Raw genomic sequence first — 14838 nt, 5'->3', positions numbered from 1 at the left:
CTATGTTTTGTTTGATTGTTCTATTTCTATGTGTTTGGCCTAGTATGGTTCTCAATCAGAGGCAGGTGTCAGTCGTTGTCTCTGATTGGGAGCCATATTTAGGTATCCTGTTTTTCATTGTGTGTTGTGGGTGATTATTTTCTGTTCTGTGTTTTTGTTTCACCGTACAGGAGTGTTCGTTTGTCGTTTTCTTGTTTTTGTTCAGTGTTCATTATTTCGTATTAAAACAATATGGACACTTACCACGCTGCGCGTTTAGTACCTTGAGCGTGGCTAAGATGCACCCGTGACCGGCTCGGAAACTGGATTGCACAGCGGAGAAGGTATGGTGCGATTCGCAATGGTCAGTGATCTGTTTATTAACTTGGCTTTCGAAGACTTTAGATGGGCAGGATCGATATAGGTCTGTAACAGTCTGGGTCTAGGGTGTCACCCCCTTTGAAGAGGGGGATGACCGCGGCAGCTTTCCAATCTTTAGGGATCTCAGACGATACGAAAGAGAGGTTGAACAGGCTGGTAATAGGGGTTGCAACAATGGCGGCGGATAGTTTTAGAAAGAGAGGGTCTAGATTGTCTAGCCCAGCTGATTTGTATGAGTCCAGGTGGGGAGGCTTGGGCGATTAGCTGCGGGGGGGGGGGGGGAGCTGAACGAATGGAAATACAAAATCGATCATGCATGCTATATGGACCTTTTTAGGATATGAAAAATTATTTTATCTGAGAAAACGACACTTCATGTTATCTCTGGGATCCTTGGGATGATAAATCAGAGCAAGATTTCAGAATATAAGTACACATTTCACCCTCAGAGGTGAATTTATCAAACCTATCGCGGTGAAAAAAGTGTTTTGTTGTTAGGAGCTCTCCTCAAACAATAGCATGGCATTTTTTCGCAGTAATAGCTACTGTGAATTGGACAGTGTGGATATATTAACAAGAATTTAAGCTTTCAGCCGGTATAAGACACTTATATGTACCGACATTTGTTGTTTCTCTAAAATCTGCGATCGTGACACACGGCGCTGCATGATTTACAACTGTCCTGTTGACGGGATGCCTATCCCTAAGAAATTTGAACTGCTACACACAGCCTACATCATTGTCACCATATTAATATCATATTCAACATAGCTACTAGAAATAACGCGTTAGTAAACACGCTATAAACATGCAGTACAGTGTACAGTAAGCAGCTACATCGGCGGGCCCCGGTGGCAATAAATCAATAAAACCAAAAGCTTACTTCGACTTGGAAGAGTTCCAGTGTTTGATAGCCATAGCCAGCTAGCTAACCTAGCACCCCTCTCTGTTTGAGCCAGGTGTTTGAGTAGGCTAAACTAGCTAGCTGCATTTTCTAGTTAAGTGAAGGTGAAAGTTTTTTTTAAATACAACAAAATATAGCTCTCTCTCTCTCTCTCTCTCGCTCTCTCTTGCTTCTCCTTAATTTAGGAATACATTAATTTGTTCAAAACTGTTATACTATTGTTTTTCTCTTTGAGTCAACTACTCACAACATTTTATGCACTGCAGTGCTAGCTGGCTATAGCTTATGCTTTCAGTACTAGATTAATTCTCTAATCCTTTGATTGGGTGGACAACATGTCAGTTCATGCTGCAAGAGCTCTGCTAGGTTGGATGACGTCCTCCGGAAGTTGTCATAATTACTGTGTAAGTCTATGGAAGGCCGTGAGACCCACAAGCCTACTAGGTTTTGTATTGAAGTCAATGTGCCCAGAAGAGGATGGAAACTAAATTTCCCCTGGCTACACCATGGTGCTACACTAGAGAGTGCTGTTGAGGCTACTGTAGACCTTCATTGAAAAACCGTGTGTTTTAATCAATTACTTGGTGACATTTGAATATATTTGGTATAGTTTTATCTAAAAAGTTTAACTTTAAAAAATTTCACTGTTTTCATTTTTTATGAAATTCACTGAAGAGGATGGTCCTCCACTTCCTCCTCCGAGGATCCTCAACTGCCTTTAACTAATGAATAAGATGAACAAATAACTTGGACTGTATTTACACAGGCAGCCCAATTCTGATCTTTTTTTAAATTAATTGGTCTTAATTGGCTCAGCTCTTTTGCCCATAATTGACCAAAAGATCAGAATTGGGCTGCTTGTGTATGTATCTCATATCTAATAAATAAGCAGAGGCCTAATGTAGTTGAGCTCTATCTACTACCATGTAGCCACCTCCCACAATCCAACCCTTCTACCCTTTTCCAGGGCCGGTAGCAGAACGAATCAGTTGGACGGGCCTTTGATTTCCATACAGGGACACGTTTTTGCTTTTTCATTATGGGGTATTGTGTGTAGATTGATGAGGGGGGAAAATGGTTCAATCCATTTTAGAATAAGGCTGTAATGGAACAAAATGTGGAAAAAGTCAAGGGGTCTGAATACTTTCCAAATGCACTGAATTTGTGGTGTACCTGGTGAGTTAAGACAATAAGAAATAAGCCATTGCCAAATGGGCACTTTCCTACATATGAATGCATTCTAGAGAGAGACGCACCATATCTTCGCCACACATCCCTCCCCTTCTTCTTGTTGCAACATTTTAAATTATACTCAAGGCACAATATGTTCACACGTTTTAGACGCTTTTCACTGACAGCTGCAACTCAATCAGCTAGACCTACTGCCACACATGCACTACCCAAATTTGGGCTTCCCAAACACACTTGTGATTTGAAGCAATCCACAGATAAAAAATTAAAAAATGATCCTCCGTGGCAATGTCATGCTCTCTGGTGAAGTATTTTAATGATATTATTTAGACAGGAGTAATTATATAATTTTGGTGTAACATCAATTTACTTTAGGGCAATCCAGCATCCTAACAGTGCACTTTTCACCCACCAACTTTCCTTTACAATTTGCAAGGTGCTGAAACCAGAGATCTGTATATAATGATGAGATGTTCATGTCTCCGCCCTTAAAATGGGAGTCTTTGTTCCAATGGCGGAATGGCAGGCGACAAGTTTAGCTCTGCATATTATTCCCATGGAAACTAATTGGGCTTATTCTGGACAGATTTTGGTGAGAGTGAGCCCTCTCCCTTCATCTGTGCTGAAACGATAGCACCAGAGAAAGCACAAACACAAACAGACCCCACAGACCCCCAGGACAGCAACACAATTAGACACAACCAAATCATGAAAAAACAAAAAGATAATTACTTGACACATTGGAAAGAATAAAAAAAACTGAGCAAACTAGAACGCTATTTGGCCCTAAACAGAGAGTACACAGTGTCAGAATATCTGACCATTGTGAGTGACCCAAACTTAAGGAAAGCTTTGACAATGTACAGACTCAGTGAGCATGGCCTTGCTATTGAGAAAGACCTGGCTCTCAACAGAAAACAGGCTATGTGCACACAAAATGAGGTGGAAACTGAGCTGCACTTCCTAATCTCCTGCCAAATGTATGACCATATTAGAGACACATATTTCCCTCAGATTACAATGATCCACAAAGAATTCAAAAACAAACCCAATTTTAATAAACTCCCATATCTATTGGGTGAAATACCACAGTGCGCTCACAGCAGCAGGATTTGTGACCTGTTGCCACAAGAAAAGGGAAACCAGTGAAGAACAAACACCATCATGCCCATATAGGCCTATCTGATGCTCTCTGGACAGAAATAGGATGACATGCCATACACTTTCGGTCCAGACAGAATCCGATACAAGGTCGAAACATACTGAGCAGTGTTGCCAACTTAGCGACTCTGTCGAGTATTCAGACCCCTCTAGCGACACATTTTCAAAAAAGCGACAAGCGACAAATCTAGCAACTTTTTCTGGTGTTATTGGATACTTTTGGAGACTCTGACGTGAAAGCACATATCGTTCTTACTCTTCTCAACGAGCAGCGGGTAGTGCAGCGGGTGGTGCAGCGGGTGGTGCAGCGGGCCACACCCCCCCCTCCCTCCCTCCCTCCCTCCCTCCCTCCCTCCCAAAGCACTCACAGGCGGCCCAGTCGTCGTGCAGGTAATCCTTCCCAGCTGCAGTCAGAGCAGGAGATGTTCACCCCTCCGCGTCCAGACTGCAAATGAATCGTGCATGCGGGAAGCCGCCGCTGGCTGATCCCGCCACATTCAGGGCGGGAATATATATATAAAAAAAAAAATATATATATATATAATGGAAAAACTAAGTAACTGTGTCTATTTTGGGTCACTTTTGCAGGTCCCAAGCCCAGATAAAGGAGGAGGGTTGGAATTGTGACATTTAAAAAAAACAAGAATTGACAGAAGTTCATTTGTAGTTCAAAACATATTTAGGGTGTTTTTTACTCACTTTCTGTCTCTCCCACAACATTATTCCTCTCTTCTACAGCGTCCATCACAATTAAATGCACATGGCCAATCATGCACATTAGGCGATGACGTCATTTAGCGACTTCTAGCTACTTTTAGGACAGCCAATAGCTACTTTCCTTACTGAGGAGTTGGCAACACTGAAATACTGAGACAGAGGGTTGCTGTTTCGCTTGCTCTAACAGAGCCTAGTCTATTCCTTACGTCTTCTCTGAACGAAATGGGCCACTATTCTCATCATTGCTCTGATGACTTGGATACATTTTGGGATGAGTTGAGTAATACATGTGTGCCATGTCATCAACATAATCGGATCCGACCAGGTGAGCTCGACATGCTGCAAAGATAACTTGATTTAAAATAAAGATTTTGATGTTGCTACGTTTTGATGTTTTTGTGTGCACAGCGCGCACTTGTGGTCTACAAACAAATATTATTTTCGATCAGGGTACGAATTTAGTCCAAACTGTGGCAGGCATGACAATGGGGGAACAGCGGAAAGACCGTTTCGACCGTGTGCCGCACAGACCTTCAATAACGGGAGCTTCGTGAAATGCCAACCCTGTTTTCGTTGCGCTCCAAATCTTCAAAAGCTGTTCGAATGCAACACAACGACAGACACACAATGCTGTGTAGCAAGGTGAGCGCAAATTCTCTCTGGGATAGCTTCAAATCTTGATAGGAAAATAAAGGATGGCCATTTGTTTTCAATCTGGTGCTGAAACTATCTGTGCTTGGTTGTTTGAGTAAAATGTTTAACTGTAGACCCTATGTCTACAGGGACCAGACAGTGTTGGAATGGAGCCCTGAGTACCACGGTGAGTTTCACCTATGATGATGAAGCTGACGATGCTATTTAATTAAGAGCGTCTGTGTGGTAGACTTTGAAGACCACTCTCAAATTTATCATGGCTGTTATTAATCTGTGGACTCTAACTACACCAACAACAGTGCCCCAGGGAGGATATTTATTCACAAATGTTTTCAATTTTGGTCAATGTCTTCTCAATAGGGCAATGAGCAAACAAAACAAATCTATTACATTAGGAATGACAAAATTAATATGTTGACTTCACATAAACTTCAGACTCAACGGGTGCAACGGTCAACAACGTTAAGGGTCCAAGCGTCAACATCAAATCCCACCACAGCCAAACACATTGATCCGACATTACATGTCAACCATCAGACTGCGTGTAAGTTCCAACCCCCAAATATGAGCCATTTTAGAAGTCATTTAAAATGTACTGAGTTTGATAATACCAGTCCTTCACCATTCAAAAATATGACTAAACTGTTTTGTTAGGATACTGCTGAACATGTCTAACTGCTCATTGTCACACTCCTCTGTGGTCTTTCAGGGATAGTGCTTACTGTCATCTTGGTTTTCTCTGTACTTGCATTTCTCTTATTCATCTATAAGACGAGAAGGAGAAGATCAAGAGCTTTTTGCTTCAGAGGTGAGCAGGATGATGAGCATTAGGAAGAATAAAAAATGTCAAACTGTCAATGTATAACACAGACCAACTGGTTTAACATGTTTGCTTAAAACCGCTTTAACTCTTCCACTTACCTTAGTCTGTGTAAAAAGCACTTTTTTTCCTGTCCTATGTTTGAATGGTTGTGGTTTGACACAGATAAGGAGAATACCCACCAACGGTCACAGAGCAGTAAGACAACAGCAGCTGTCAATGAAGAGATTTCTCTGCTACAGTCAGACACCAGGAGCCTAGAGGACATTTTGAGTGAGTTATCAAGTGCTATTACTAATAGAGCTACTACCAGTCTGTTATTCAGTGGTATTACTAGTACCTCTACATCACTACTCTTCCATAAGTTGCTAGAAGGCTCTTGATGTTTTAGCGCGCCACATGAATTTCAGCACAAATCTCCCATGACATGTGGCTGGTTCAACGAAATGGGTCCCTTTTGTGTCTTTCATATTTTAAGTCGAAATTGTGCCCCATATTTAATTTTAAAAGCCTGTTATATTAAATGAATTGCCCTTTAATGTAGACCACATGGATAATTCAATGAATACTGAAAAGATGTTAAACTGTTCCTTTTAAAATAATTGTTTCAAAAGAAACATTAAACATCTAATAGTCAAATCATAGTGTAAAAGCATGTGAGCTGGTTCTACTCTTTTTGTACATTTTCTGGTGTTTTGAGGTTGAAAACTGAGTGGGTTGAGCAGAACACGTCAACCCTGTTACCCAACAATTTACATTGTGAAGATTGCATTCAATTGCCCCTCCCTGTTACACACAAGCTTCTATTCCCCGTCAAAAGGGGATTTATGGCTAATTTAAGATGAAATTGTCAACCCTGTTACTTTATTAGTCACTTAATATAGTAGTTATTTTATTTCACCTCTTGATATGGGGAAATCTTTTTTTTTATTAAGTTGACCGTGTGCTCTTCATGACAGAATGTTGAAATCAGGTTTTTCTCCACCCAAAAGGGACTCATTTCGTGGAATGACCCATTAATACTTGATTTACGTATTTGGCTCTGGATTGACACAAGTCAGCATTACAGGCATGTCACTCACCCTTAGTGATATTTCCCCTCGTCTCACCAGGTCCTGACCTCCAGTCGGCGCCACTGCAGACGGTTCTGGACAACCTGGATGTTCTAGAGGAGCTTGTGATCCTGCTGGACCCGGAGAGCCCTGGGGTGAAGAACACCAGCCACCTAGCATCTCGCTGCTCATTCCCCGCCACCTGGATTACCTACACCTACTCCCTGAGGGAGAGCAAGAGCCCCCTGAGGGCCGTGCTGGAGGGGGTCACCACCAAGCACCCAGAGTGGACTGTAGGACACCTGGCCAGGCTGCTGAGAGAGATGGACCGCAACGACGCAGTGGCGGTGCTCACCAAGCTCAGCTTGCTTAAGGTGTTCTAGTCTGGGTGTGTTCTGTGTTGGGTCCGGAAGAGATGGCTCCATCCAGATACATGCGAGTCTCTACCCCCTGCCAAGGTACTGAGATATAACAGGAGGGCCAGTAGGCGGCATGCTTTTCTTGGGGACCCCAAAGCCCCAAGGCAGTGATTGGGAGCACTGTTATTTTGCATTAGGTTTCAAGTAAGATATTTAACTGCGATAACATGGCACATAACTTAATGCAGGGATGTTAACCCCGGTGTACTGAAAAAGAAGAGCCTCACACTCTAGGAGCTCAGATGCAATAATATACTAACCTAATAACCAACGTTTTGACAGACAACCGGTCTTCATCAGGGTATAATGACAAACACTGTGGGGTGACTAGTTTATATTGTGTCGAAGGACACACACAAGTGTCTCTAATCATGACCGGGTGTGACTTGATATCATTTGTTTATTTTCAGATATAAATAGAACATACAAAAAACATGAATGGATAGCATACAATCATAGATAACATTTTGCTACATAGGCCTCCAAACATTTATAATGAATAGCAAGATCAAGGTAATGGCTTCAGATCAGTCTACGTTGAGACCGAGGGGAGCAAGGGTCTTTAAAGATCCAGGCAGCCTCTCGTTTTAACAAATTGTCGAGGTCACCCCCTCTCCTAGGCAGGGTGACGTGTTTGATGCCGATATAACGTAGGTATGAAATCGAGTGTTCATTTTTACCACAAGGACAAGTTCTAAGATAAATAACTGCCTTAGGGAAGCATGTGATAACACCTTTATTTGAGGGTGTTTAAAGGATCTACATTTGTAAGTGACATTGTATTGAGCGTAGCTGTTACACTTGTAGTTTCCATCCGGTAGAGGTGCAAATAGACATTGTGCAGGAGTATTTTGGGGTGGTAAATCAGTTTACCAATTGATCAGAGATTTCTGCCCCGTGAAAATATGACCAAGGGAGGGTCCGAAAACACATTACCGATAGTGTCAGCGGATCGTAGAATGTGGCAATGTTTGAACGATTCCCTTAATTTGTTCAGAGCACTTTAAAAGAGGGGTAGTGAGGATGCAAGAATGCTGCTTTTTGCAAGACTGTCCTTGAAAGAGATTAAGGGACATTTTAATGTTTGTGCCATTCTTATCTAATTTCTGTGTTCATGCAAGTGGCTGACTGTACAAATCACACCTATGAGTAGCTGAAATTTGGCAGTAGGCCCAGACTGTGTTTTGAGAACAAACGAAAGATCTCAGATTCAAGGTATCAGCTTAGAGAAAGAAGTCTCGTGAGGTGTTGGTCTGTCACGTTATGAAACAGTATTGGTCGGTCACATGGATGAAACAAAGTGGTAATGATTAATGAATTATGCCAAATCATGCAAATATAACTTGTCTGTGTATAGCCGTATATAAGACAACGGTTGGGACTGCCCCGGCAGAGTTTTCTGACAGACATGTGTACTATAGTGCATTGAGTTGGTTGGAACCTCTCCAGCACGCTGACAAATAAACAATTATTAATTTAAGATTGAGTGTCCCTGTGTAAGAATTGGTTATGAATTTTTGTACCCCCCTCTCCTTGAATTTTCTTTGCATCTCAGCCATATTTCTGTCAATCTGTTTTTGATTCGACAATTGGCTGTAGGGCAAACTATTTCATGGGAAGCGGGGGTGACAGCTATCAAGTCCTCAAACTGTTACGATCAATAGGTTTCCTGTAAAGATCAGTATATAGAAAATTATCCTCACACAAAGTCAGAAGATCAAGGCAACTGATTTGATGTGTCAGATGGCACAGTAAATCTCAGGCGCTCAGAACAAGTGTTAAGTTCCCAACCTGGCCCTCACAATCATTATCATCTTATGTCAAACGTAATATCGCTGTATTTATACATTGCATGTTATATAAATGTCGTTAGCATTTGTTTAATTCAATTTTCAAATGATCAAGTCTGATTTGTTCAAACATCTTAACATCTTTATTAAGCAAATAACATTATAAATAAAAAAAGTGCATAGAAAAATTAAACGGGTTTAGAAATATGTATACAATTATTTACAAACTCAGGGCTTATTTGTACAAGGTAACAAAGACAAGTTCACACACATTTTCATGTCTTTAACACTTTGTTATATTTTAAAATAACCCTACCATATAGAACATACAGCTTTCTGAACCATTTCTGGGAGAGATCGTCATGGTAACTTCAGGTTTCCAACTAGTGCTTTGCATGCTTCATCGAACACACAGGCCAGCTCTGCAGGACATTAAAACCAAGTTACTCTTATTATATTGTCAACATCCTCTTTTTTGCATTAGTATTCTTTCTGTCAGAACAACTGAGGTAGAATCCTGGCAAGAGGTTGGGGAGTGGAGTGGGTGTAGAGAAACCTGCTCTGAGCGGGGTTTTCAGCGGAAAAGGAAGCAAGGTTAAGGATAGCCGTATCCCTGAAACAGATGCATCCTGTTATTGTTAGATGATTGACACATGGGAATACAGGCTCCATCTCACTGATTGGTCACGCAGGCTGGTGGGCTTAAGCTCTTCCTAATTGGTTATTACATTTCAAAAGGACAGTGCTCATTTCCTTTAGATTATTATCGCTATCTTGAAGGGTTCTCTGTAGCACGCAGATGGGAAGAACAGCGTGGACTCAAATGCTTGATATTCTCCTGTTATATGGCCTGCCGTACTTTCTCCATAAATTCCAGAACAAAGAAATACAATCAAAAACAAATAAAAAAATACCTGCTTTAGGACAATGTCTTGTGTAAAGGCTGAAATGTAATACACAACTGTCCCCAAACATCAAGGTTCAAATAAGAGAAAGAAGTAACAAAGTAAACAAAAAGAGGAAACGAGGGGAGGAAGATTTCCCACTAGACCACCATTTATACAAAGCACAGCTAGTTTCACCAGTCCAAAATCTGAACAGAAACATGAATAAATACAACTATTCTAGAGCTCAAGCAATCTCTTATTGTAAAGATGTGAACAACAGGGTGTACATTTCATGTCCTAATATGTCTGAATGAACTGACTGACAGCCTTTTCTAAAGTTGTACGACAACAAACGTCAAGGTGCTGAGTACAGTACAAACGCTATGCTTGAGATCTCCAGTGCATAGGGGTGCTGTCAGTCCACACAGTCGGGTATATATAGAGTTTATAACACATCTCTTAGTGGTCTAACACAGTGTTCCACCCTTTGTGGATTGCAGAGAATGTCAGAGAGAAGTCAGTACTTTGAGAAATATGGAGTCTGGATTTTGTTAGTTCACTAAAGATGTGCAACTGAAGCGCAGCAAAGCAGTAGGCCTAATATTATTGCAAAAGGTAATCAGCATTTGCCATGATAGTAATAAAATATATTTTTAAATAAAAAAAGACGCACTGAGGTTTCCAGCTAAACTCGTCACTCTTGGATTGGGTAGTGTTTGCTACATACAAAAACGTTGAAGGGAAAGTTCTTAAAGATATGATTTAGCTGCAGCAAACTCTTTAAGGGTGACACTAACCGTTATCTAACCGTTTAACTGAACATAATGGAGGTCCCTTCCCCGGTCTGTGTGAGAGGGGAGTGGATAAAAAAATAGGTATTATTTGCAGGGTCTCTCACCTAGGAGCCACAAAGCCTATGGCCCATCATATCTAGCACCATGGTTCTCTGAAGTCAACGGAAAGCAAATATGTACAACCTGACGCATGATGAGCTCTGTGAAAAATAATTTCAAATAAATAAAACAATGATTCATAAATCAAGTAAAGATGGAGATATGGCTAAGGGATCAACTGTAGAGGATGGAGCCAACATGATTATGGGTGTCAAAATTAAAAAAAATCGCCCCCTACCCCCCCGACAAAAAAAGATGAGGAATCTCTCCATGTCTAGCTTTTCTGGTCCACCCTTATTTCAACAGAAAGTGCTTGACGTTATGGCGTCAAGGAAAATACCTTCATGCAACATAGAACCAACATAACCAGAAGATGTCTGCAGCGTTCAGTATCCTGTTCTCAAGAAACAACCCACGCTATAACGGTAGCTACTTCCGCTCTCTCCTGTGGCGAACTTGCCCAACCTCTGGCAGGTGCATATCGGTTAGGATCCAATGTGGGCTTATGGATACATGTCCCTGTGTGGCCTCTTCTCTCTTGCTCCCCCATCTCCTGGCCCTGGTTCCTCTCCCAGTCTCTTCGTAGTGGCTCATCCTTTCCTGTATTTTCTCCTCCCCCACCTCCCAACCCAGTAAAACCTTAATTTAAGGCTTTTAACCTCTTCATCTGTTGCCTCTGCTCTCATCCCCTTTCCTTGTGCCTTGTTCCCCCTGCAGAGACTGTGGCAGTACCAAGTCCTCCTCCTGCCCCTAGTTGAGGAAGCGTCTGCATTTCCGGGCCCCGCAGTTGCAGTTGAGCTTGCTTGCTGGGTCTTCGATGGGGAACTTGTAGTCGTAGGTGAGCTCCTCACCCCGGTAGATCTTGCGCAGGGCGAAGATGACGATGTGCTTCTGGCCCTCCACGTTGATGACGCGCGAGTAGCAGTTGGGCTCGCACGAGTGGTTGATGAAGCGCGCCGCATTGCCGTGCATGGTGGCGTCCACCACGTCAAAGTCATCGATACGGAACATGTAGCAGCCGATACCCTGTGGAGGAAGGAGGGAAAAGAGACAGGGGACTTAGTTTTAGTTTAAGGAACATGTATTATGTTGGTATCAATAACATGTATTTATTCAAGCCCACAATTAGTGGACTTAAAACAAATCCACCAAATAAGGTCTCGTTGGGATGAACCATAGGATTTATGTCGTTTCCGCAAACACACTCTGGACTGATTGATCTCACCTTGCCATCGTAGTACTTCTCCCGCTTGTCTGTCAGCACTGAGCGAATGACGATGCCGGCATACTCAATGACCATCTCCTGAGCATCGATGTTCCTCTTGCAGAACAGACCTCGACCGTGGATAGCAGACCTACACCAGAGAGATGTCAGAAGAGGTTCAAGTATGAACAACAGTTCCCATAGCTAATCTCCTTGGCTATTAAAAAGGATGCAATGGATCACATTATTTTTATTATCTGATCCTGAGTCAATGGAAATTCATGTTACTCAATTTGCAGCAGAATAACAGAATAGCAGAAAAGGGAGGGGCAGGAAATATAAACCATGCCTCAGTCCCTAGTTTGCTGTGATAGCTGTAGAGCAGTGGTTCCCAAACGTTCTATAGTCCCGTACCCCTCGAAACATTCAACATCCAGCTGCGTACCCCCTCTAGCATCAGGGTCAGCGCACTCTCAAATGTTGTTTTTTGCAATCATGGTAAGCCTGCCACACACAAACACACTATACAATATATTTCTTTAACATAAGAATGAGTGCCGGCTCGCGGGAAGTGACAAAGAGCTCTTATAGGACCATGGCACAAATAATAATCAATAATTTCTCTATTTAACCATCTTACATATAAAACCTTATTTGTTCATCGAAAATTGTGAATAACTCACCACAGGTTAATGAGAAGGGTGTGCTTGAAAGGATGCACATTACTCTGCAATGTTGGGTTGTATTGGAGAGTCTGTCTTAAATCATTTCCTACACACTCTGCCTGTATTTTGTTTTCATGCTAGTGAGGGCCGAGAATCCACTCTCACATAGGTACGTGGTTGCAAAGGGCATCAGTGTCTTAACAGCGTGGTTTGCCAAGGCAGGATACTCTGAGCGCAGCCCAATCCAGAAATCTGGCAGTGGCTTCTGATTAAATTAAATTTACACAGAACCGCTTGTTGCAATTTCGATTTCTCTTGTTCAGATATCAGTAAGTGGACTGGAGGCAGGGCATGAAAGGGATAACGAATCCAGTTATTTGTGTCATCCGTTTCGGGAAAGTACTTGAGTAATTGCACACCCAACTCACTCAGGTGCTTCGCTATATCACATTTGACATTGTCCGTAAGCTTGAGTTCTTTCGCACACAAAAAAATCATACAATGATGGAAAGACCTGTGTGTTGTCCTCGTTAATGCAGACAGAGAAGAGCTCCAACATCTTAATCATAGCCTCAATTTTGTCCCGCACATTGAATATAGTTGCAGAGTCCCTGTAATCCTAGATTCAGATCATTCAGGAGAGAAAAAAACATTACCCGGATAGGCCAGTCGTGTGCGAAACTCGTTATCATCATGCAAGCGGTCAGACAAGTGAAAATGATGGTCAGTAAAGAAAACATTAAGCTCGTGTCAATACTTTACCCCTTGATAACCAGCATACTTCTGCATGTTGTAAAAGCGTTACTTGGTCGCTGCCCATATAATTGCATACTGCAGAAAATACACGAGAATTCAGGGGCCTTGCTTTAACTTCTTTGGGATAGGGGGCAGTATTTTCACATCCGGAGGAAAAGTGTGCCCAAAGTAAACTGCCTGTCACTCAGGCCCAGAAGCTAGGATGTGGATTTAGATAGAAAACACTAAAGTTTCTAAAACTGTTAAAATTATGTCTGTGAGTATAACGCCCCCCCCCCCCCCCCCCCCCCCCCAAAAAATCTGCTTACCACTGTTTTCAATGGCTAGTACTATAATTATAAGCCCAAGCCCTCCCAAATTGCAGTTCCTAGGGCTTCCACTAGATGTCAACAGTCTTTAGAAAGAGTTTCAGGCTGGTTTTTGGAAAAATGACCCAGAAATTGTAGTTTTTCTAGGTGGCCCCCATTTTGGCTGTAGTGTTTCCAAGCACGTGGAGGAAAGCGCGTTCTTTCTTATTTATCTCCGGTAATGAACATACTATTCTCCATCTTAAATTGTATCATTTATTTGTGTATTAGGATACCTAAGGTTTGATTATAAACGTTGTTTGACTTGTTTGGAAAAGTTTATTAGTAACGTTTGGGATTCATTTTGTATGCATTTTGATGGAGGGAAACTGGATGGATTATTGACTGAAGCGCGCCAGCTAAACTGAGTTTTTATGGATATAAAGGACATTATCGAACTAAATGGCCATTTGTGATCTTTGAGTGCCAACAGAAGATCAAAGGTAAGGCATTTTTTATATCGCTATTTCTGACTTTCGTGTCGCACCTGCCTGGTTGAAATATGTTTTTCATGTGTTGGTATGCGGGGCGGTGTCCTCAGATAATCACATGGTTTGCTTTCGCCATAAAGCCTTTTTGAAATCTGACAGGGCGGCTGGATTAACAACAAGGTAAGCTTTATTTTGATGTATTACACTTGTATTTTCATGAATATTAAATATTTATAGTAATTTAATTTGAATTTGGCACCCTGCAATTTCACCGGATGTTGTCGAGGTGTCCCACTAGCAGCATGCCTTTCCCAAATTAACAAAGTTAACCATTTTCACTGTAGTGTCCAAAACATCTTCAAGCTGTCAGGCATTCCCTTGGCAGCAAGAGCCTCCCGGTGGATGCTGCAGTGAGCAACTGCTTGCATGCGTTATCACTCCACTGTGTCTCCCTGTCATGGCAGCAGCTACCAACATGAGCAGCAGCTACCAACATGAGCAGCAGCTACCAACATGAGCAGCAGCTACCAACATGAGCAGCAGCTACCAACATGAGCAGCAGCTACCAACATGAGCAGCAGCTACGT

At 42.0% G+C, this 14838-nt stretch overlaps 2 protein-coding genes across 4 annotated transcripts in view; one reads left to right on the top strand and one right to left on the bottom strand.

Moving 5' to 3' along the window:
* Positions 1-4468: 4468 nt before the first annotated feature.
* On the top strand, positions 4469-8758 carry LOC129838041 (IGF-like family receptor 1). Its single transcript, XM_055904707.1, has 7 exons — positions 4469-4658; positions 4783-4975; positions 5123-5153; positions 5423-5531; positions 5697-5795; positions 5973-6080; positions 6920-8758. Exons 1-7 carry the CDS (start codon positions 4556-4558, stop codon positions 7240-7242), a joined length of 966 nt encoding a protein of 321 aa, XP_055760682.1. The 5' UTR covers positions 4469-4555; the 3' UTR covers positions 7243-8758.
* A 430-nt stretch (positions 8759-9188) lies between these two features.
* LOC129838009 (histone-lysine N-methyltransferase 2A-like) overlaps positions 9189-14838 on the bottom strand; it is a 68663-nt gene continuing 63013 nt past the window's right edge. For all 3 annotated transcript variants that reach the window (XM_055904632.1, XM_055904634.1, XM_055904633.1), the window contains 2 exons: positions 12074-12203; positions 9189-11874 (listed from right to left, as the gene is read on the bottom strand). In XM_055904632.1, coding sequence (XP_055760607.1) covers positions 11599-11874; positions 12074-12203 — 406 coding nt within the window. In that variant the 3' untranslated portion in view covers positions 9189-11598. The remainder of the gene's footprint in view (positions 11875-12073; positions 12204-14838) is intronic.

Source organism: Salvelinus fontinalis, chromosome 38 (genome assembly GCF_029448725.1).
Source record: "Salvelinus fontinalis isolate EN_2023a chromosome 38, ASM2944872v1, whole genome shotgun sequence".
NCBI classification, from domain to species: Eukaryota; Metazoa; Chordata; class Actinopteri; order Salmoniformes; family Salmonidae; genus Salvelinus; species Salvelinus fontinalis.
The sequence above is the reverse complement of the archived record's forward strand: the minus strand, read 5'-3'. Positions and strand labels throughout refer to the sequence as shown.